The sequence below is a fragment of the Cricetulus griseus genome, chromosome 2 (genome assembly GCF_003668045.3).
Source record: "Cricetulus griseus strain 17A/GY chromosome 2, alternate assembly CriGri-PICRH-1.0, whole genome shotgun sequence".
Taxonomy (NCBI): Eukaryota; Metazoa; Chordata; class Mammalia; order Rodentia; family Cricetidae; genus Cricetulus; species Cricetulus griseus.
In genome coordinates this window covers 372934169-372955786 of record NC_048595.1, presented here as the reverse complement: position 1 = coordinate 372955786, position 21618 = coordinate 372934169, and the positions used below count along the sequence as shown (strand labels likewise).

The 21618-nt window shown below is 50.1% G+C and overlaps 1 protein-coding gene across 9 annotated transcripts in view; it reads left to right on the top strand.

Annotated features, from left to right (window-relative positions):
• The window catches only part of Top1mt (DNA topoisomerase I mitochondrial), a 21770-nt gene extending 472 nt beyond the window's left edge, over window positions 1-21298 (top strand). The window contains exons 1-16 of one of the 9 annotated variants that reach the window (XR_004768602.1): window positions 48-203; window positions 2027-2139; window positions 4839-4960; window positions 7811-7933; window positions 8652-8839; window positions 9492-9636; window positions 9968-10111; window positions 10414-10599; window positions 11744-11812; window positions 11980-12094; window positions 13170-13271; window positions 13551-13678; window positions 14222-14316; window positions 20124-20270; window positions 20795-20956; window positions 21119-21255. Coding sequence is in view for 8 of the 9 variants with exons in the window: in XM_027403865.2 (XP_027259666.1) it covers window positions 100-203; window positions 2027-2139; window positions 4839-4960; window positions 7811-7933; window positions 8652-8839; window positions 9492-9636; window positions 9968-10111; window positions 10414-10599; window positions 11744-11812; window positions 11980-12094; window positions 13170-13271; window positions 13551-13678; window positions 14222-14316; window positions 20124-20270; window positions 21119-21221 (1884 nt within the window). In the remaining variant the exon portion in view is untranslated. Of the gene's footprint in view, window positions 1-47; window positions 204-777; window positions 896-2026; window positions 2140-4838; window positions 4961-6247; window positions 6418-7810; window positions 7934-8651; window positions 8840-9491; window positions 9637-9967; window positions 10112-10413; window positions 10600-11743; window positions 11813-11979; window positions 12095-13169; window positions 13272-13550; window positions 13679-14221; window positions 14317-20054; window positions 20271-20794; window positions 20957-21118 lie in introns of those variants that run through there. The other 8 variants (XM_027403866.2, XM_027403865.2, XM_027403872.2 and 5 more) reach the window with 8 other exon arrangements.
• The last annotated feature ends 320 nt before the right edge of the window (window positions 21299-21618 follow it).

Here is a 21618-nt window from a genome sequence, read left to right as displayed (position 1 = left end):
CAAAGAGGGAGGGGCTGGGCGGGACTCCGGAAGTGTGGGCGGGGCTCTGCCTGAAGGGCGTGGCCCCAGAAAGCCGGCTGAGCCTGCGCACTCACACGCATGCGGCTGTTATGGCTCGGAGTCCTAAGCCGGCGTTTTCAGCATGTCCCCCTCCGCGACACCTGCCGCCAGGCGTCCCGGGGCGCGAAGGCCAACAAAGCAGGGTAAGGCGGGTGGGACGGAGCTCAGGGGAGACAGGGTGCAGCATTTGTTAGTGACTTGCAGAATCCTGCTCCTGTGCCGGGTCACGCCAGACACGTTGGGAAATTCGGTCACCCACGTGATTGGTCTGGACCTCCGAGCTGCGGAGGTTTGGTGGAGGAGGTCCCTTCGGAGTGTGGTTCCCAGGTTCCCTGGTTGGTCTTGGGCCCACTTCACGATTCTTACGCTCTTTGTCACGTGGCCTTAGCTTTCAGTCCTTACCCCAGGTCACCCAGCTTGCTCTGCTAGACTTCCTAGGGACTGAGGAAGAGGCCCTACACTTGCGTCCTGGGGTTGGAATGGGTCTCTTTCCCTCCTGCACTGAAGTTCCCGGGAGCATGCCACCAGAGCTCTCTGTTGAGGGATTGTTGATCACTTAGTACTTAGGGAGTCGGTGTTCTGGTGTGTTCGCAGGAGTGGGGTGGGGGAGTTCACAGTGAAGACAGCTCTTCCAGGGTCAGCTTTTACAGCAGGCCTACTGACCTGCCTTTGGTACCTCAGCCCCTACTGGGGCAGCTAAGTTCTTGGCCTCGGGGGAGGGGAGGGGAGGGAGGGATTCCAGGGAAAGACAGGCCCATTCTACCTGTCCCGATGGGATAGAATTGTGTTCACTTGGAGAAGCTGCTAGGTTGCAGGTGCACAGCAGGACACCCAGGTAACTTGCTTTTGATGGCCTTGCTTGGTACTCTGACAGTACAAGGGAATGCCACTTACACCACAGTGAGTTTATAGCCTCCATTTCCGTGTCCTTGTCTGTGAAATGGAGATGGTGGTAGAATCCACATAGCGGTTTTTGTGATGAGCTCGGCACTCTCGGCCCTGTCCACATGTTATGACCCTGGACTGGGTGAATGCTGGAGGAAGTGTGGTCTGAGCCCGTGTCATGAAGAACTTATGCATCCTGCCATCTTCAGATCTGGGGATGCTAGATCCAGCTAACAGCAGACTAGAGCAAAAACTGTTACCACCTAGACCCCTAAGATAGGCGGAATGGGATTTGGAACCTTTGGCCACCACTTTTCTCCCTTCCCCTCTGCATTTTTTTTTTGTTTGTTTTTGTTTTTTTTTTTTTGTTTTTCGAGACAGGGTTTCTCTGTGTAGCTTTGGAGCCTATCCTGGCACTCGCTCTGGAGACCAGGCTGCCCTCGAACTCACAGAGATCCGCCTGCCTCTGCCTCCCGAGTGCTGGGATTAAAGGTGTGTGCCACCAACGCTCAGCCCCCTCTGCATTATTATGGGACGCCCTCTGGCATCCAGATTTGCCAGAGCTCCTAGTGTTCATGAAGCCTGGTCCAGCTCCTTTCTTTCTCAGGGCACACCTGGCATTGCTTTCTGTTTAGGACCTGGTCCCTTGTTCCCTAACCCCCCTTCCCCACCTACTCTCACTTTCAGTCACTGTAGCTCCACCCCCCACCCCCATCCCTTCACTTCAGGAACATCAAGAAAGGCTCTTTAGAAAAATATGTCAGCCGGGTGGTGGTGACATATGCCTTTGATCCCTTTGATCCCTTTACTCGGGAGGCAGAGGCAGAGGCAGGCAGATCTCTGTGAGTTCAAGGCCACCCTGGTCTACAGAGGGAGTCTCGAAAAACCAAGCCAAACAAACAAAAAACTGTCAGACCAGGCATGATAGCGTATACTTATTATTATCCCAGCTATCAGCTTTTGCCCTATCTCTTTAGGCACTGTCTTCCTCGTAGGTAAAGCACAGGCTGAGGGGGAAATGCACGAATGGCCTGGTGTGGGGAGAGCAGGGCTCCACTTAGGCACTCTCCTGTCTTTTCAGGTGGGAAGAAAAGGTGGAGAACAGTGTGAAGTGGAGGCAGCTGGAGCACAAGGGTCCATACTTCACCCCTGCCTATGAGCCCCTGCCTGATGGTGTACACTTCTTCTACGATGGTGAGGCTGTGTGTTCTCTTGGGTTTGGGCTGCCTGAGTACTTTTGGGCTGACTTTCTCTCTGTCAGCATGCTGAGAAGATGTGGTAAGCTTCCCAGCAAAGTCCTCTTCCCTACTTCTGGATGGACTGGCTAATAGCATAGAGGGCAGGGCCAACACTGGAGTCCTCTAGAAACTGTGTGTGTGTGTGTGTGTGTGTGTGTGTGTGTGTGTGTGTGTGTGTGTACATGCACTCACACATGTAGATGGCCACTGGCAGGCTGCTACAAGGAAGGAGAGGCACAGGTTTGTGTTTCAGGGACACACGTTGTATCCAGACTTGCCCAAGGTTGGGGTGAGCTGCTTTGGTCTCTCAGCCTCGCCTGTGGGCACATTGACAGTGCACACACATATCTGTATCTGGACTAGCCACCTGGTGAGAGGTGGTAGTGGAGACACAGTGTGTGCCGAGTCTGTCCTTTTATGGTGTGGAACGCTGAACCTGTTCCTATCGTTTGTTTGTTCTTTTTTTTTTGGTATTTTGAGACAGGGTCTCACTATGTAACTCTAGCTGGCCTGAAACTCTCTATGACCTTGAACCCACAGAGACATACCCTCTCTGCCTCCTGAGTGCTGGGATTAAAGGTGTGAGCCACACCACACCTAGCAGTTTGTTTCTCCTCCTCCTCTTCCTTCTCTTTTTTATTTTTATTTTTTTGAAACTGGCTCTCTCCATATAGCCCTGGCTGTCCTAAAACTTACTATGTAGACTAGGCCAGCCTCTAACTCATAGAGATATACTTACCTTTGCTTGTGATGTGTACACATGCTGGGCCCATATTCACCTATGTTGTGGCCCCAGGCACAAGTGCCGAAGTACATTGTAGAGGTCGAAGAACAACTTTGTGGGGTCAATTTTCTTCTTCTATTATGATGATGATGATGATGATGATGATGATGGTTTTGGTTTTTTGAGATAGGGTTTCTCTTTGTAGCCTGTCCTGGCACTCGCTCTGTAGACCAGGCTGGCCTCGAACTCACAGAGGTCCGCCTGCTTCTGCCTCCCAAGTGCTGGGATTAAAGGCGTGCACCACCAACACCCGGCCCATCATTTTTTTGCCAGACCCAGGATCAAATTGAGGTCACCACACTTGCTTGGCAAGTGCCTTTACCCGCACACGTCTTTTCTGAAATTCCTGTTCTGAGATATTCATTTGAGAGATTTCCATCAGGGATACCTTGGCACCTGCTGGTGTTCTGTCTGGGCTCCTGTGCACTCTGCTGTCATGCTGAACTTTTCATGAAGTGCAGAAAGTCACTGAGCATGGAGGGTCACACCTACAGTGGTTCACACTTTCCCACTGTGACACATTAACTTTTATTTTGTTTCTGTAATTTCCTATGTGGAAATTTGTGTTTTAGAATTGCACTTGTTAGGGCCAAGGGTATAGTTATGATGGAGTGCTTTCCTGGCATACATGAGGCCCTGGGTTCATCCCCAGAATTGCAATAAAATGAAAATATTTTTTAATAGTCTTTTTTTTTGTTTTTTTAAATGTATACAGTGTTTTGCTTGCATGCCTGCAGGCCAGAAAAGGGCACCAGATTTCATGGTTGTGAGCCACCATGTGGTTGCTAGAAAGAGCAGCCAGTGTTCTTAAACTCTGAGCCATCTCTCTTGTCCAAAAATATTTTTTGAAAATGTGGGTTGTTTTTTTTTTTTTGGACCATCAGAATGACTTGGTGAGTAAAGGCATGAGCCACCAAATTCTGGTGGCTCAAGGTATTTTTTTTTTTTTCAAGACACGGTTTCTCTGTGTGGCTTTGGAGCCTGTCCTGGAACTAGCTTTTGTAGACCAGGCTGGTCTTGAACTCACAGAAATCTGTCTGCCTCTGCCTCCCAAGTGCTGGGATTAAAGGCATGTGCCACCACCACCACCCAGCTGTGGCTCAAGTTTTGATCCCTGGGACCCACATAAAGATGGAAGGAGAGACTGAAAGGTTCAGGCATTATGCTGGCCTGCCCCTGTTACCTGGTGGAACAGGCAGTACCCTGGTCAGCCCAAGGTTCCATGGGAACTAAGTCTGCACGCGGGTGCAGAGGACCCTTTTAAAAGACAGGTCCCTGCCCATTTACACTCTCTTGTTTCCTCTCTCTGTTTCCCTGCTCTGTTTCCTCTCAGCTTTCTCTCTGTCTCCCACCTATGCGCTCGCTCTGTCTCTCTATGGTGACCGGTCATGGCGGTCAGCCATTTACCCCTGTTCCTCTTCTTAGTCTCCCCATTCTGCCGGGCCTTATAATAAACTTATAGTCAATATGTCTGTCTCAGCATTTCTCCTTTTCTTCTTTTTAAACAGAAGAATAACAGAGACCCCATTCCACAAAGTGTCCTCTGACTTCCACAGGCTCTGTGGCATGTGTGGTGCCCCTGCCCTCTACTATGTGGGATGTGTGTTCACACACACAATAATAATGAAATACATATGTCACTTTTTCATATAATACAAACTTAGTAATAAGATGCAGCATAATAAAGGAGAGAGTGGCTGGGGCTGTCGCAAACCCCACAGTGATATTCCTGGTGCTGCTCTGGGAGTGTGTGACCATTGCCTTACTCGAGCGCTGGTCATTTTTAACTTGGGTATGTTCAGAGTACACTGTACCCTGAAGTAGGACGTTGTGTCACCGGATGGGGCCTGTGGCCCCTGTGTTATCTGCAGGAAAGCCAGTGAAGCTGAGCGTGGCAGCGGAGGAGGTAGCCACTTTGTACGGGAAAATGCTGCACCTCGAGTGTGCGACCAAGGAAGTCTTCCAGAGGAACTTCTTCAGGGACTGGCGGAAGGTGTGTGGGGGACACCCTGGGGCGCGCCCAGTCAGCTGCCTTCTCTATAGCCCATCCAGCTTTCAGTGACCAAAGTGTTTGCCCAGCATGGCAGACTGTGGTGACCTTGTCTTGGGGGCTCTAATGACAGCATCCAGCTCTCAGAGTAGGCGTCTGGTGCGGTCCACAGGGCGTTTTCTGTCCCATGAAAATAAGCACACAGTATGAGAGGATTGTGTCAGGATTGTGTCACCTTGTTTTTTAAAACGTGTAACATGTGAGCCTGGCCTGATCTTTACATCTTGTCACCTAGCAACCACAAGCCTGTACCCCCGACATTTCTCCAGTGACTGACAGCATTGAGTATCTTTTCCTGTACTGTTTGACATTTGGATATGTTCTTTTGAATTTTTAAAAAATAATTTATTATTATTTTATTGGTGTTTGCCTGTATGCATATCTGTGTGAAGGTGTCAGATCCTGGAGTTACAGATAGTTTTGGTTACAGATAGTTGTAAGCTGCCATGTGGGTTGTGTGAATTGAACTCTGGTCCTCTGGAAGAGCAGTCAGTGCTCTTAAATGCTGAGCCATCTCTCCAGCCCCCCTTTTGAATTTTTTGAGACAAGGTTTCTCCATGTAGTGCTGGCTGTCCTGGGACTTCCTTTGTAAGCTGAGGCTGGCCTCTGCCTTCTGAGTGCTGGAATTAAAGGTGCGCACCACCACACCCAGCTTGTTTCTTTTTTTAATGTATATGATTGCATTGATGTCACATGAGACTTCTTCTCTGTGTAGTTTTGACCAAGAGCAAGCCCATATTTGAATTCTCTACTTTCTTCCTATGTCTCCTGTCTGTGCTTTGTGGTATGTGGCCTGCCTGTTGCACTGTGTCTGTCCCTAACAAAGTACTTTGTTCTGTACTTATTGAACAGTTAGAAAAAACATACACATTGCTACAGGTCAGGGGCATGGAAAAGTACAAAGCTTAACATTAAAGCTATACATTAGCTTGTGTTATAAAAGCTGACTACCTAGAAAATCCAAGGCACAGTAAGGTTGGTTACATTGTTTTCTTTTAAGATTTATTTATTTATGCATACAGTGTCCTGCCTGCATGTATGCCTTCAGGCCAAAGGGGGGCACCAGATCTCATTACAGATGGTTGTGAGCCACCATGTGGTTGCTGGGAATTGAACTCAGGATCTTTGGAAGAGCAGGCAGTGCTCTTAACCTCTGAGCCATCTCTCCAGCCCCAATTGTTTTCTTTTATTGTTGTTAGTTTTTTTTTTTTTTTTTTTTTCTCGAGACAGGATTTCTCTGTGTAGCTTTGTAGACCAGGGTGGACTTGAACTACAGAGATCCGCTTACCTCAGAGATCCGCTTACTTCTGCCTCCTGAGTGTTGGGATCAAAGGCATGTACCACCACTGTCCAGCCCACCTTTTCTTAAAGGCAAACAGGCTGAGTCCACAGTAAGACAGGTTAAGTATATACTCTATTTTATTTTATGTGCTTTGGTGTTTTGCCTGCATACACAGATATGTGCACCACAGGCATGCCTGGTGCGATGGATCCCCTGGAACTGGAATTATGGACAGTTGTGAGCTACCATGTGGTTCTGGGAAGTGAACCCAGGTTCTCTAGAGGAGCAGCCAGTGCTCTTAACCCCTGAGCCATCCATTTCTCCAGCCCCAAGTACATAGCCTTTACTGATGTTAAGGCATATTATTTACTTGGCTGCATAGTCTGGCAAAAGTTCAAACCTTCAAAGGCAAGAAGGATTTTAATATTCCACTGAGTGAATTTGCTGCAGTTTATCCAGTGCTTTATAAAGCTTTCTTCTTTAATTGTCCCTAAAGTGTAATTATCATCACACCAACATGGATAATTTGCATAGGATGGGGATCAGTACAGTGGAGCTGGTGGGTCAGGGATTTTACCACTTTCATCACCGAAACATTAAATTACGTTTGGAAATGGTTGTCCTTGGCTGTCCCCACATCACCACCCCTGGGCTCATACTAGTAGAGTGCATTACTGCTGGCTGGAGTCTGGGAGTGGTGCACTTCTGTCACTGGAACCTGGAATGAGCCGCTCTGTTAGCAGAATCTTTGGCCCCTGATGGTGTGAGGCATGGGAGGTCTTGCCCTGGGGAAGGATGTAGATTCTGGGGATCACTTGGGAATTTCATTTGGTTATTTTCTGAAGGAGCAAGGCTCAGCATATTAGCCAGAGCAACGAGTCTGAAGCTGAGACCACACACCATCCTCTAAGCTGTCCCTGTTTGTCCTGGTTTTACCTTGTCATGCATCCTTGTGTTACCATGTGTCCAGGAGGCAGCTGTTTCCTGCTGGGGTTACATGACTTATTCATAGGCCTCTACTGTGTACCTGGGCCTCTGGTATAATAGTTGTTGGAGGCTGAGAATCTAGTGCAGTGGTTCTCAACCTTCCTAATGTTGCAACCCTTTAAGACAGTTTTTCTTGTTGTGGTGACCCCCAAATTATTTTGCTGCTACTCTGTAACTTTAATTTTACTACTATTATGAATGAAAATGTAAATATCTGATATACAGAATATCTGATAAGACTCCTGTGAAAAGGTCATTCAAACCCCCCCAACTCCAGGGTCATGACCCACAGGTTGAGAACCTCTGGTCTGGTGGCATGGCCTTAGCACTCTGCCCAGAGGTCAGCCCCGTGTTTGTGGTAAATCATGGTGATCCTGTCTAGTGGGCTCCCCATGTCATAGGGAGGTTCCATGTTTGTGGTGTATCACAGTGATCCTGAGCAGTGGGCCTCAAGTGTGGACTCCCGTGTGGTAGGGAGGTGCCCATATTAGAGCACTGAGCACATATTACTGGTTTTGGTACAGGAGATGACAGCTGAGGAGAGAAAGCTTATCACACACCTTGACAAATGCGACTTTGTGGAGATCCACAAGCACTTCATGGAAAAAACTGAGGCCCGCAGGACTCTGCCCAGGGAGAAGAAGCAGGTCAGCAGTGGGTTCTGGGAAACTTGGAGGTAGCTGGTGGGTGCAAGCTGCAGGGAGCCCCTCCCAGGGCCTTCTTCCCACAGAGGTCTTGGGAAGTGGACCAGGTTCTGTGCTATCACAGCAGGTGCTGAGCACTTTCCAGTGATGCCCCCTTTTTTAAGTGTGTGGGGCATGTCTGAAAGTACGCTACTGCTGGGCAGTGGTGGTGCACGCCTTTAATCCCAGCACTCGGGAGGCAGAGGCAGGCGGATCTCTGTGAGTTTGAGCCCAGCCTGGTCTACAGAGTGAGTTCCAGGACAGCCAGGACTACAACTGTCTTGAAAAACCAAGGTTGGGGAGGGGGGAGAAAGTATATTAACATTTGAAACATCGTGAGTGGCTGGGGCGGGAATGTGGGGGTGAACTGGCTCTGCTTCTTTCCACCTCTCCCTGTATTTAATGGAGCCCTCCACGTGGCGCCTTCTCAGCGGTCTGCTTCGTGGCTAGCTGTTGCGGGGACTTTGGGGTGATTCCAGAACCTGGCTCATATCCTCCTACCTTGAAGGCTACCCTGCTTCTGCTTAGCTGCAGCTTGAGGATCCTCGTGGCATGTGGTCCCCATGCCTGCTGGAGAGCTAGGAGTTTACAGCAGCAGTGGGGGGGGGGGGCTTGGACAGCACAGGAACTCAGTTGGTTTTAGCTTTTTCTCTCCTAATGCCCACATATTGTTTTAACTCAGAAGCTAAAAGAAGAGGCCGAAAAGCTTCAGCAGGAGTTTGGCTACTGTATTCTCGATGGCCACAGAGAAAAAATAGGCAATTTCAAGACGGAGCCACCTGGCTTGTTTCGTGGCCGAGGTGACCATCCCAAGATGGGGATGTTGAAGAGGAGAGTCATGCCAGAGGATGTGGTCATCAACTGCAGCAGGTATGTGGGACTCAGCCAGCCAGATTCTCGTGGGTGAGTGTTGGACCCTGGCTGCCTGGTGAGGTGACGTCTGTCCTTAGCTCTTTGGGGTGTGACCCCTCACTGGATGTGTGGCAGAAGACACCAGGTACTGTTGCCATGTATCCTGGGTCTTGGCAGGGCTTTGGGTCAACAGGTGTGGCTGTGAACAGTATCTCTCTGCGCCAGGAGAACCTCTTGTCTTGCTCAGTGGGGCTGAGGTTCTCCTACTGGGAGGTGTCCTGTGGGTTTTCAGTGTTTGCCTTAATAAATACTTAACAGCATGTTGGGCGTGGGGCTTGCTGCATTCTGCTGGTGCTGTGCTGCTATTACCTACTGTTGGTCCAGTGCCCCTAGGTGGCAGCTAGTGTGCAGCATCCACCTGGTATGTGAGATGGGGCTTCAGAGTTCTCGGCACAGAACTTTCTGTTCTGTTCTGATCTTGTGTGTGTGCGCGTGCATGCATGTGTGCACGCAAGTTGGCAGCTGTTTTGGTCTGGTGAGCTTGGAGCCAGCTCTGGAGCCAAGCCTGCATAGTAGCGTGGCCACAGGACACACATAGGGAAGTTACCCTGAGTTGCTTGTATTTGAGGACCAAGGACTTGAAACTGTGACTACCCCTGTTTTACTGTAGGGATTCCAAGATCCCCAAGCCCCCAGCCGGTCACCAGTGGAAAGAGGTGCGCTCAGATAATACAGTCATGTGGCTGGCTGCATGGATGGAGAATATCCAGAATACCTTCAAGTACATCATACTGAACCCCAGCTCCAAGCTGAAGGTGAGAGCATGACCCTCCAGGGGAGCCCAGTGCTCCAAGCACGTGTCAGGCCTTCCCTTCTGTGCTATTCCAGGTTGGCAGGTGCAGGAGACTCTTCAGGTCTTCCATTCAGCCTTTAGAGATTTTCCAGGATCAACCAGCCAGTGTTGAGAGCAGCTGGGCCCGGTGGCTGCAGTCTAGCAGGAATCTGAGTGGGACTCATAGTTTTGAGAGGCCAGGCTCTGCTGCTCCACCCCTCACCCAGTCCAATCTGCCCGAGGTGGGAAGGTGTCCAGTCACCTACTCCACCACTTCATAGGAACGAGGACTGACATTTATTGTCTTCACGTAGGGGGAGATGGATTGGCACAAGTATGAGGTTGCACGACGCTTGAGGGGAGTTGTCAACAAGATCCGTGCTCAGTATCAAGCTGACTGGAAATCCCCAGAAATGAAGAAAAGGCAGCTGGCCGTGGCCCTCTATTTTATTGATAAGGTATAGCATGGTGTGGGGACCTTGAGAGCTGGGCAACAAGGACAATGGTGGCTTCTCCCTGGAGCTGGAGCCTCCATCAAATAGGTATGTGTGTGCGTGCGTGTGTGTGTGTGTGTGTGTGTGTGTGTGTGTGTGTGTGTGAGAGAGAGAGAGAGAGAGAGAGAGAGAGAGAGAGAGAGAGAGAGAGAGAGAGAGAGAGTTCAACTCCATGCCTGTGTATGTACCACCGTGTATGCATGAGTGCTCTGAGTGTGCTCCTATGCCACAGGCCACAGCCTTGACCAGTGTCTACCCTGGTCTAGCTGGCACTGCGAACAGGAAATGAGAAGGAAGAGGGTGAGACGGCTGACACTGTGGGCTGCTGCTCACTCCGTGTGGAGCATGTCCGGCTGCATGGAAAGGCAGATGGCCAAGAGCATGTTGTGGAGCTGGACTTCTTGGGAAAGGATTCCATCCGCTACAATAACCGAGTGACAGTGGAGAAACTGGTGAGTGCCCTCACTGACCCTGCTCACAATGGGATCTCAGTCATAGCGTGGCAGAGCCACAGGGGATGTTCAGTGGCCTGCTGCACCTCCCAGTGTCTCCTATGGCTGTGTGATGAGGCATCACAGTCAAGGTGCATGCACATGTGTACCCTCACGAGCACGCGCGCGCACACACACACACACACACACACACACACACACACACCTATTATAAGTGTTTTGGTCTAGGAGGTCTCTCATCTAGGGTATGGGTGCCGGTTCCTTAGGAACATGGAAGAATCTGTTTCTTGCCTCTCCCTGCTTGGTGCCATGCATACCCTGGCTTTACCTCACCCTGTGAGACCTCTTTCCTGCCATCCTGGCTTCTGCCCCATGAGACTTGATGCAGCTGCTGGTTATGCTCTGCCTTTGTTGAACACAGCTGCTTTCTCCCCATCGTCTTCTCTCACACAGTATTATCCTGTCAGGGTCAGGACCACTGTGTCCTATGTGACCCCATCCTGACAGCTACACCTGGGGCCAACCTGTTTCTACAGAAAGCCACATTATGAGGTTCCAAAGATGATTTGGTGCCACCTTGGCTCCTTTGGCAGGATGGGCAAGCTAAAACTAAGGAGAGGCCAGTGCAGCCTGGGCAATTTCCTCTGGAAGTTGGCCTGGCCAGGAGGATTTCCGTGCCATCTCCTGAAAGAGAGCAGAGTGGGAAGATTGTTCTCCTGGGGCTCTGTGATGCTAGGTGTGTCTGATTTGGCCACAAGTACAGGGTCCTGGGTCACCTGGGTGGAAGTCAGCATTGCTGGCAGAAGAGGGAGCTGGGAGCTAGCTGCCTGCTAAAGTCACTGAGTGGCTCTTAGAGGCACCAAAGACCTGCTCTAGTTTTAACCACACACTGGCCATGGATGAGTTAGCATTGAGTGACCACGTGCAGGCTTGGGTTGGGAGGCACAGACACAGGTTCTGGTGGGTAGGCCTCGCACTATGCTGATACCATCTCTTTCCAGTACTTGGTGTATGCACCCCTCTGCATTCCTCTGTGGGCGTGTGTGAATGGTGTGATCTTTCCTGTCCCCATGAGACCTCCTTCCTGCTCAGATGGCTTCTCCAGAAGTCTCAGTGTGGCTGTGAGTTAAGTTCTCTGTTTCAGGTGTTCCAGAACCTTCAGCACTTTATGGAGGACAAAGACCCTGGGGACAACCTCTTTGATGCACTGACTGTAAGTCTGCGGATGGGCACGAGGGATCTTTGTCCCCAGTGTGTTCTGTGTTCTGACCCAGCCACTGAAGCCCCCTTCCCTTCCCTCTCCTGGAGGCTGAGAATAACCCATGAAACTCATGTCTCCAAGGAAACTACCCATGACTCCTTTCTTCTCTCTGTACCCAGACTGCCAGTCTGAACAAGCACTTGCAGAGCTTGATGGAGGGGCTGACTGCCAGAGTGTTCCGGACCTACAATGCCTCAGTCACTCTGCAGGAGCAGCTGCGGGTGTTGACCAGGGGTGAGTAGGTTCTTACACCTGACCCTGAGGGCTACCCAGACTGTCCCCTTTGGGAGCTGCCTAAGGGCCGCACCTTGGCTTGCCCTACTCGTCAGCTGATGAAGGAGGGCTGGGCACGGCTGTCTGTTGGTGGAAGAATGCTCGAGGTCAGTCCCAGAGCCGGGATGGCCTCACTGGCTCTCACAAGGAGGTGTCACACTTCCTTCTCTTCTAGCTGCTGTCTCTGGTCTGCAGTCTGTCCTCACACCTCCTCCTCTAGGTAGGCCTTGCCTTTCTTCCTTAGTCAGATCTTGGAGGCTCCTAGCAGGGTTCTGCACCCCACCACTCCTGACCTCTTTTGTAGCCCCAGACCTCTCCAGCTTTTTGTCTCATTCCTTTACTGTCAGCTTGGGACCTTTGTCTCCCTCTGCTGTGTTCAGATGCCCAATGTTTGCTTCTCCCAACACAGAAAGGCATGAAGGTCAGTGCCCACCACCCATGCCCATTCTACTCCCTAGGCAGGGTTTCTTCAAGGAGACACTGAGACCCATGGACTTGGGAACTCTCTGTTCAGGGCAAGGCAAAGACTCAGTGCCATTAAATGTTTAATCCAAGCTATTCCCCCACTTAACCCCAATCAGCCACAATGGCTGACATGGGGCCAGTGATCTCTTCTCTCATGCATCAGGGCAGGCATGTAGGTAGGGAGCCCTTTCTGGAGGGCCATAGGAAGCCGGAAACCTGGGCAGTGGATCCATCCTCCCAGGCCCAACCTCCAACATTGAAGAAGAACCCTCAGGGTCTTGTTTCTGGGTACAGTTTTGTAAGTCTTGTATAAGAATGGCCCCCTGCTTGAGTAAGTGGCCACACAGATGGGTGACTCAGGAGTGTTTTAACATCCCCAACCTCGGGTTCTCAGTGATGTAGCTGGCAATACTGTTGACTAGTGAAGCTGGGGTATACTGTGCATAGGGCTTCAGTGTTGTGTAAAGCTGGGGTATACCATGCATAGGGCCTCAGTGTTATGGATTCTTGGGGTGAGGATCCGGACTGCATGAGCTCAGACAACACTGCCTCACCTTTCCTCGGGCCTCAGGGCTACCAGATTACCCTGTTCAGAAGGAAATGGTGGAGTCTGGGATAGCTTTGTGGTTCCTGCCTCTGCCCCAATGGGACATAGTCCAACCCACACAAGAAGGTGAGGACTGTCAGTGCCTCCATTGCTATGGCCCTGGCTTGTGGGGACATCTTAGGTCATTTCCTCCTTGGGACTTTGTGTCATAGAAGGAACCCACAGTTATGTCATATCCAGAAAGAGCCCTTTAGGGCCAAGGGTGTATATAGCTCAGTGTAGAATACTTGGCCTGGCATGTCAAGGCCCTGGCCTCCGTCACTAGCACCATCAAAGAATAGGAGGGAGGAAGGGAGTCTCAGAGCAGGTTGCAACAGAGTGACAGTTGTCATTGTCTTTGTTTAGCTGAAGATAGCCTAACCTCCAAAGTCTTAGCTTACAACCGGGCGAACCGGGCTGTGGCCATCCTCTGTAACCATCAGAGAGCAATCCCCAAGACCTTCGAGAAGTCGATGCAGAAACTCCAGCAAAAGGTGGGAAGGCACCTGTAGTGAGGATGTACCCATGCTTTACTCTCCTCTTTCCTGGGGCCAGGCAGCCATGAAGGGCAGGAATGTGTAGCGAGTATAGCTGCTCCAGGAGGCTGGGATCAGGGACTTGGAATTGCTCAGGGCCATGGCCTGGGCAGCTATGGGAGAGACTGGCTGGGCTGCCTGTCATCTCCCTCCTAGGACATAACTTGTGTTCTAGTTTAGGAAAGAGGTCAGAGTGGCGGGCATGTTGGATCAATTTGTGGCTGGTGCAGGTGTCACTATTGGGCCCTAGAGGCCTCTTGACCTCACTTTTGGCCACAGAATGGGATAGGGCCAGCCCCATGTGGCTTCACGGGTCCTTCTCTCAGGTACTTCTATCATCTGAGTTGTTTCAGAACTGGAGTGGCTTACCCACTTCCAGTGGTTTGTGAGGCTCTGGGCTCTATCTGCTGTATCCTCCCAAAGAATGTAGGGCCAACAGCCTACCTGAGGACAGGTCTGTGTGGGAACAGAAACAGCCACCCAGGGTTGGTTTCTTCACAGATTGAGACAAAGAAGGCACAGGTGACTGAGGCGCAGGTGGAGCTGGAAAAGTTGAAGGCTGACCTAAGAACTCGAGGGGGGAGCAAGTCCAAAAGGTATGTGTGGGGCTACCACCTTGAAAGCTGTGACTCTGGACCCAGCCCCAATCAGTCTGGGTATGGAACAGCCCTAGCTATCCTGGAACTCGCTCTGTAGACCAGGCTGGCCTCAAACTCACAGAGATTTGCCTGCCTTTGCCTCCCAAGTGCTGACATTAAAGGTGTACACCACCAGTGCCTGGCAAATTTGTGATTTTTGAAAATTATATTACTATTCATTATATTCATAGACAGAAGTAATATAATTACAGAGCCATATAAGGAGCAGCTGCATTTTGAGCTGTGGGTTGAGCTAATTTTCATAGCACACATTTCACCCTTTCAAAGTGCACTGTTCTGCTGGGCAGGGGTCTTTAAGCATTTGCAGAGGCAGAGACAGGCAGATCTGAGTTCACGTGTAGTCTGGTCCACATAGTAGGTTCCAGGCCAGTCAAGGCTACATAGAAAGACCCTATCTCATAAAGGACCAAAACGAAACAAATAAAAAGCAAAACAAAGCACTCCATTCTGAGAGATGTATGGCCAGTTTCAGAAAGAGATCCTGTGTCCAGCATCCCCTCTCACCCTCCGGGCCAAGCAGCCCCAACAGGCTTCTCTAGGGTCTTAGGGGCGGCTTCCTGGCCTGGTGAGCCCACTTGGGTCTTGTTTCTCTTATATCTCTTTCAGTGTTGTACCTAATACTTTGTCTGGCTCTGTAATGCAGGTGGACTCCCAGTTTTCTTGTGAGAGGTTTATTGTGCCAGCTGTCACAGTCGTCCCCATTTATCTTGAAGTCACTGTTGTTTGGGGTCTGAGGGTCCAGCCTCACTTCCTGGCATTGTGTGCTAAGGAAATATCTGCTGCCCTTGCACCCAGCACCTGAGATGGAAATGGTTTGATTGCAGATGTGGGTTTCATTTCTGGACTTTGGTTTTGTTCTGTTTATCTTGTCCTGTGTCATCGCCAGTCCATCCTGCTGGCTGAGTGTGGGGATCAGGAAGAATGAGAGCTCTAGCTGTTTCCTTTTTTTGTTTGTTTGAGACAGTTTCATTGTGTACCTGAGACTGGTCTCGAGTCCTGCCGTAGCCTCTGGAGGGCTGAGACTGTCACGTCAGCATGCACCACTGCCTAACTCCTAACTTTGTTTTTCTCTTTAAAGATACTTTTGGCTACATGGGGACACTTGAAATTTCCCCCCATGAATGTTGGGGTGGTCTTGGGTTTGTCAATTTATTTGAGAGAACCAGACTATGCGGCACCAAGTCTGAACATACCTGTAATCCCAGCACTTGGGAGGTAGAGGATCAGGACTATCAGAAGTCAGCTATTTAGCAAGTTCAGGGCCATCCTGGATTACATGGGAGTCTAAATATTAAAAAAAAAATCAATGTAATCTAAACTAAGTCTTCTTAATCTCTCTCAGCAAACATTTATAGGTTTTTGAGGAAAAGCTAAGCATTGTGATTTTATGCAGCTGTAAATGGAATTTTCAGCTCATATCTGGATTGTTGATTGCTAGTTTTGTTAGGGGTTCCCCAGGCCACCTAATGTCCTCTCTCCGTGGCTACATTGTCACTTTGTAGTTTCAGAACCTCACCACTGTACTTCCACACCTGCATTTCACAGCTACTGCCCATACCCCCACCCTCCCACCCCCCACCCCTACCCCACCACACCTTGATACATCTTCCACATTCGCATTCAGTAAGAATGGCCCTGCAGAAACTCACTTTCCCATCTGGAGGCCACATCTGGACAGGAACATTTTCACAGATGTGACTAAAAGGCAGGCTGTGTCCTGAGTGAAGTCAAGTGTACTCCCAAATTTCCCAGGTGTAAGGGAGCTCGTGTGCCCTGCCCAGGCATATTCCTGATCACTTCTGCAGTGACCAGTTCCATTTGGAGCAAACTGTGTCTGGCAGCCACACTGCCTCCCCAGGGGAAGGCAGGATGTAATCAGGCCTTTTGTCAAAGGCTGCAAACCACTCATGCAGGGCGCTGACATCAGCAAAGAGTCCTGAAGGGCTGAGTCCCATCTGGTGTGCCTTGTGCTGTGGTAGCAGTGGTAGCAGTTTTAGGGTCCATGTGCTAGGAATGGTCACAGGCTGCCACTCCTGACCAGCAGGCAGCCTAGGTTCTCAGCTTAGGACCCAAGAGGAGTGCCCAGAGTTGGTAGGGCTGTCATGGTAGGCAGTGACAGAGTTAGGTTAGGATAGAACCAACAGGAAGACCTGGGAATTCATGACTCCAGAGAGGTGGCCTGGAGCTGAGTCCAGTCCTGAGCCTTTGACTTCAACAGTAGAGTCAGAACAGACCTGCTCAGAAAAGGTGTATTAGCCTGGAACCCCCAACCTTTGAGCTCACTAGCAACCCAATGAGTTCTAAAGTTCTACTATTTTAGAACTCTGGGTCATCCCCCGCATCTCTCCCTCTGCTGCCCTGCCACCCTGACCTGCCAGTCTGTCTCCTCCCAGAGCTTCCAGGAGGTGAAACCATGGTCAAGGCCACTTGGGAGACCTTTCAGACCTTAACTCTGGGGTTCAGCTAGCCCTCCCATGGGCTGCAGAAGCAGCTGTGGCCTCTTACACCTCCATCCTTCTCTTTTTATGGAGGCTGAGCCCTCTGTCCTCATAGACTGTGAAGATTATGAGTGTTAAGCAGTGTAAGAGTCTCAATGCACCTGGATGCAGAAGCCATTTACCCCTCCTTGTATTTGTTTGTTTTGGGGGGAGGTTGAGATACCATCTTACTATATAGCTCTGGCTGCCTAGAATTCCACTCTTTAGACCAGGCTGGCCTTAAACTCACAGAGAACCATCTGCCTCTTCCTCCTGAGTGTTGGAATTAATGGTGTACAGCACCACACCCAGTCCTCCACAGGTGATCTTGACATCTTACCCTGCTATTGTTTTTTAAAAACAAATTATATATTTATTTTTACGTGTATGGATGTTTTTGCCTTCATGTATATCTACGCATAGAATGCCCAAGGAGGCCAGAAGGGGGCGTCAAATCCTCTGAAGTTACAGATGGTTGAGAGCTAGCTGCCTTGTGGGTTCTCTCTGGAAGAGCATTCAGCGCTCTTCCCTCTCTAGTCCCCTTACTGTAGTTTAATGCATTGAGTCCAGGCTCCAGGTGTACAGAGGACCGGCACCCACTGTACTCAGTCATCTCTCTTGCTACAGCACTTCCACCGTGTTTCAGTGAATCTAGTCTAGTGAATCTTACCTTTGATGCTGTGTCCACGGTTGTCATGTTCTCAGGGCCACATCTGAGTTGGTGCCCAAGAGTGCAGCATGTGCCTGGAGCTGAACTTGTAGCAAAGGAGACAGAATCAGCCAAGAGAAAAAAAAAAATTTTTTTTTAAGATTTATTTATTTATCATGTCTACATTGTTCCTCCTGCATGTTGCCTGCAGGCCAGAAGAGGGCGCCAGATCTCATTACAGATGGCTGTGAGCCACCATGTGGTTGCTGGGAATTGAACTCAGGACCTCTGGAAGAGTAGCCATTGCTCTTAACCTCTGAGCCATCTCTCCAGCCCCCGAGAAAAATTTTTCAAGGGAAAAAAAGTTAGAGGCCCCAGGCTCCTTGTTACTGGCACCACAAATGGGATGACATGTGAGGGGCTGTATATGTGAGATTCCATCCATCAGGAAAGCTTCTGAGACTTGCTCCAGTCCTCTGCCATAAGCCAAGACCCAGGCCTTCAGAAGGAAAGCCAGGCTCAGTGTGAACCATGTTCATGCTGTTGAGCCTAGGGAGCCTGCTGACTAACGAGACTAGCAGGCGACCTTAGGTTTCCTTTTCTTGACCCTCTAGAACATGGTTAACAGTCAGTGGGGTCCCCTTGTCTGGTGTCTGACCTGAGAGGCAAAGCTTTCATTCATCAGTGCCTAGTGTATGCTGTGGGGTTTCATAGATGCTTCTCTGGAATTTGCAGGGTTGTGTGTATGCACATGTGATGGGCGCAGGGGTTTGTCAGATGGTCTCCACTGAGATGGTTGTGGACTTGGTCCTTTTAGACTCATGCAATGAATGACACTAATTTGTCTTCGTGTGTAAAGCCCTCCCTGGGTTCCCATGACTGGGTGCTGTGTCTTTTCTCTCCTGTGGAAACTGCCTTCTGTTTTATTGGAGCTTTTGTTCTGTATCCCTAAGGATGCCTTTGTCTGGTTTAATCAGAGTAATTCTGGCTTCAGAAAATGGTTGGATCATGCTTCCCTCTTCTATTTGAGACCTGGTGGTTATTTGGTGGAATGCTCTGGCTGAGCCCTTAAGGGGGCTTTGCTTTGGGAGACACTTTTAGCGACCACTCTGGTCTCTGCTTGGCATATATCTGTCCAGGTTTCTTATGTCTTCTTGAATCGGTGGGTTCTGTTGTTCTGGGCTTATAGCCAGTGGTAGGACTTTTGTGTCCAGCTATCAGTGGCATCCCCACTGTCCTTTGTGTTTCTGTAATGTCCTTGAGCATTCCTCATCACATGACCATGTTTCTTAAGGGCTGAAGTTTTTTCTTTCTTCCTTGTGACAAGCTTCCTGAGGTGCAGAGTTGTGTCTTTTTACAGTGGCACGCAGCAGATGTCAGTTAGACCAGAGGGCATTCAGCGAGGCATGCAGCTGTCACAGAACAGCTGCTGTGAAATGTCCCATGTGTCACCAGAAGTGCTCTGCAGGGCACAAGGCTTCCTGTTTTCTTCCCTGCATACAGTGGCCCACAGGTCACACTTGACCTCCTGGCCTTTCTGCTTGTGCTCTTGACAGTGACTTTGTCGATGCTGGCGTGTGACTGTCACTGAGCAGGCTGCTATGGCAAGGCTCCTGTAAGTGCAGAGTGTTCTAGCCTTTTGCAGCACATTTCCACATGTGGCCATTCTCCCACGTTGGTATTTGGAGAGCTGATTCCTAAGGTTGAGCTCTGAGTACTACATAGCGTCATGATTTTCCCACAGGTTGCCATGGGCACATAAGGAGAAGGGTAAAAGCAACACCTCTTTTAAAGTTTATTTATTTATTTTTGAAGTAGGGTTTCTCTGTATAGCCTTGGTTATTCTGGTGCTTGCTGTGTAGACCAGGTTGGCCTTGAACTCACAGAGATCTGCCTGTCTTGGCCACCTGAATGCTGGGATTAAAGGCGTGTGCCACCATTTCCCAGCTTAAAAATATTTTTAATGAATCATTTTAAAGATTTATTTATTATGTCTATGAAAGTTTTACCTGCTTGTATGTCTATGCACCATGTACGTGCCTGGTGTCCATGGAGGTCAAAGAGGGCATCAGATCCCCTGGGACTAAAGTTACAGATAATTTTGAATTGTAATGGGGCTGTAACTCTCCAGCCCCATTAATAAGGCAGGAGTAGGGCTGGAGAGATGGCTCAGCAGTTAAGAGCACTGCCTGCTCTTCCAAAAGTCCTAAGTTCAATTCCCAGCAATCACATGGTGTCTCTCAACCATTTGTATTGAGATTTGGTGCCCTCTCCTGGCCTGCAGGCATACACGCAGGCAGAACACTGTATACATAATAAATAAATAGATCTTTAAAAAAAAAGCAAGGTGAGGATAAGGGCTGAAAACCTTCTCTGGTTACAAGGGCATCTGTTCATGCCTTGACTGCTTGCTTGTCGGGATCGCACAGCTCCCTCCGTCAGTGGAGCCAGCAGCCTCCCTGGGCTGTAGTGAGGGCTTGCCTTGGCCTTTGACCCCCTCTGAACTTCTCACTTTGTGCCTGGAGAAGGCTAACTGAGGCCATTTGCAGGAGGGGCATCAAGCCGGGGCAGTGACGTGTGGTCTACTCTCAGCAGCTCAGCATCTCCATTTCCAACAGTTTTCTGCGGAAGCAGCAGCGGCTGCTGAAGCTGGAGGAACAGCTGGCCCGATTGCACAAAAAGGCCACAGACAAGGAGGAGAACAAGCAAGTGGCCCTGGGCACCGCTAAGCTCAATTATCTGGACCCCAGGATCAGCATTGCCTGGTGTGTAGGCCTGAGGCTGTTGTGCCTGGGTGTGACCTGGTATTATGATAATGCATGAGGGGAACCTTGGCGGATTCCATGGCAGGCGAGGGTGGCCAAGGCAGAGGGACAAACACGCCAGGCAGACAGAGCTTAGGTGAGGTTTTATTAGAAGGGGGAGGGAGGGGGGAAGGAAAAAGAAAAGAGATAAAGAGACACAGAGACAGAGGACAGAAGAGGGAGACAGGAAAAGTACTGTCTGCCCCAGGAGAACCGCAGGAAGAGAGAGGGAAAGAGAGCTGGAAAAGAGCAAAAGTGGTCTGGGTCTTTCTTTTAAAGGGGTCCTTTGCACCTATGTGCAGACTACGCAGTCATGGAACCCTGGGCTAACTAGGGTACTGCGTGAGTGCATTCTGCCAGGTGACAGGGGCAGGCCAGCATAATGCCTGAATCCTTACACTGGGGATCCTAGGAGGCCTCAGTACAGTCCCATAGGTGCCCCATCCTGTACCTGGCCCCGTACTAGGCACAACTTCCTGTGACAGGGACCACCTGACTAGATGTCCCTGATACGGAGTCCTCTGTAGGCCTCTTCCTTCTGAGCTTTGGAGTGACTGGAACTGGCAGTGCTCTGGGGACACTAAATTATGTGGGTGCTTATCCTTCCCACTGGGAATGGGGAGCAGAGTGGGCCTGGCCCATACCAGGTATGTCTTGATACCTGGGGAGGGAATGCAATTGGTCATGGTGCCCAGGACAGCAGTCTGGATGGCATAAGGTGTCTTGGTCACCCTGATGTATAGAGGCCACCACCCTATTCTCCCACCTTGGCCTCCAAAGCAGGACTCAACTGATGTTGTTGCCTCCAGGTGTAAAAGGTTCGGAGTGCCAATAGAGAAAATCTACCACAAGACCCAGAGAGAGAGGTTCGCCTGGGCCTTCAACCGGGCAGACAAAGACTTTGAATTCTAAACAGCCCTTTGCCACTGCCACTTTCTCACTGTGAAACAATACTGTAGTTTTCTATAATAAAATGTTTTGAGAGATGGTGTCTGTAGTTGTGACCTAAAACAAAGGCCCCAACAGCCTGTCCTTGGAAGCAAACACCCTCAGCATGTCCTGACTCCCCCACCAGGTGCTTGCAGCCCCTAGGCTGAAGCTCCTGCTTGAGGAGGGAGCACATAAGAGAGAGGGTGCCCGAAGGCTGGGGCCCCTGGGACCGATTACCATATACCCCAGTGCTCCACAAGGTTTCAGTTGTACTTTGTCACAGTTCCTACCCCAGCCAGGCTTGAGATGTGATCCATGACTCAAACATGGCAAGCACACACTTTACCACTGAACTGTACCCCTACCCATCTGTAGACTT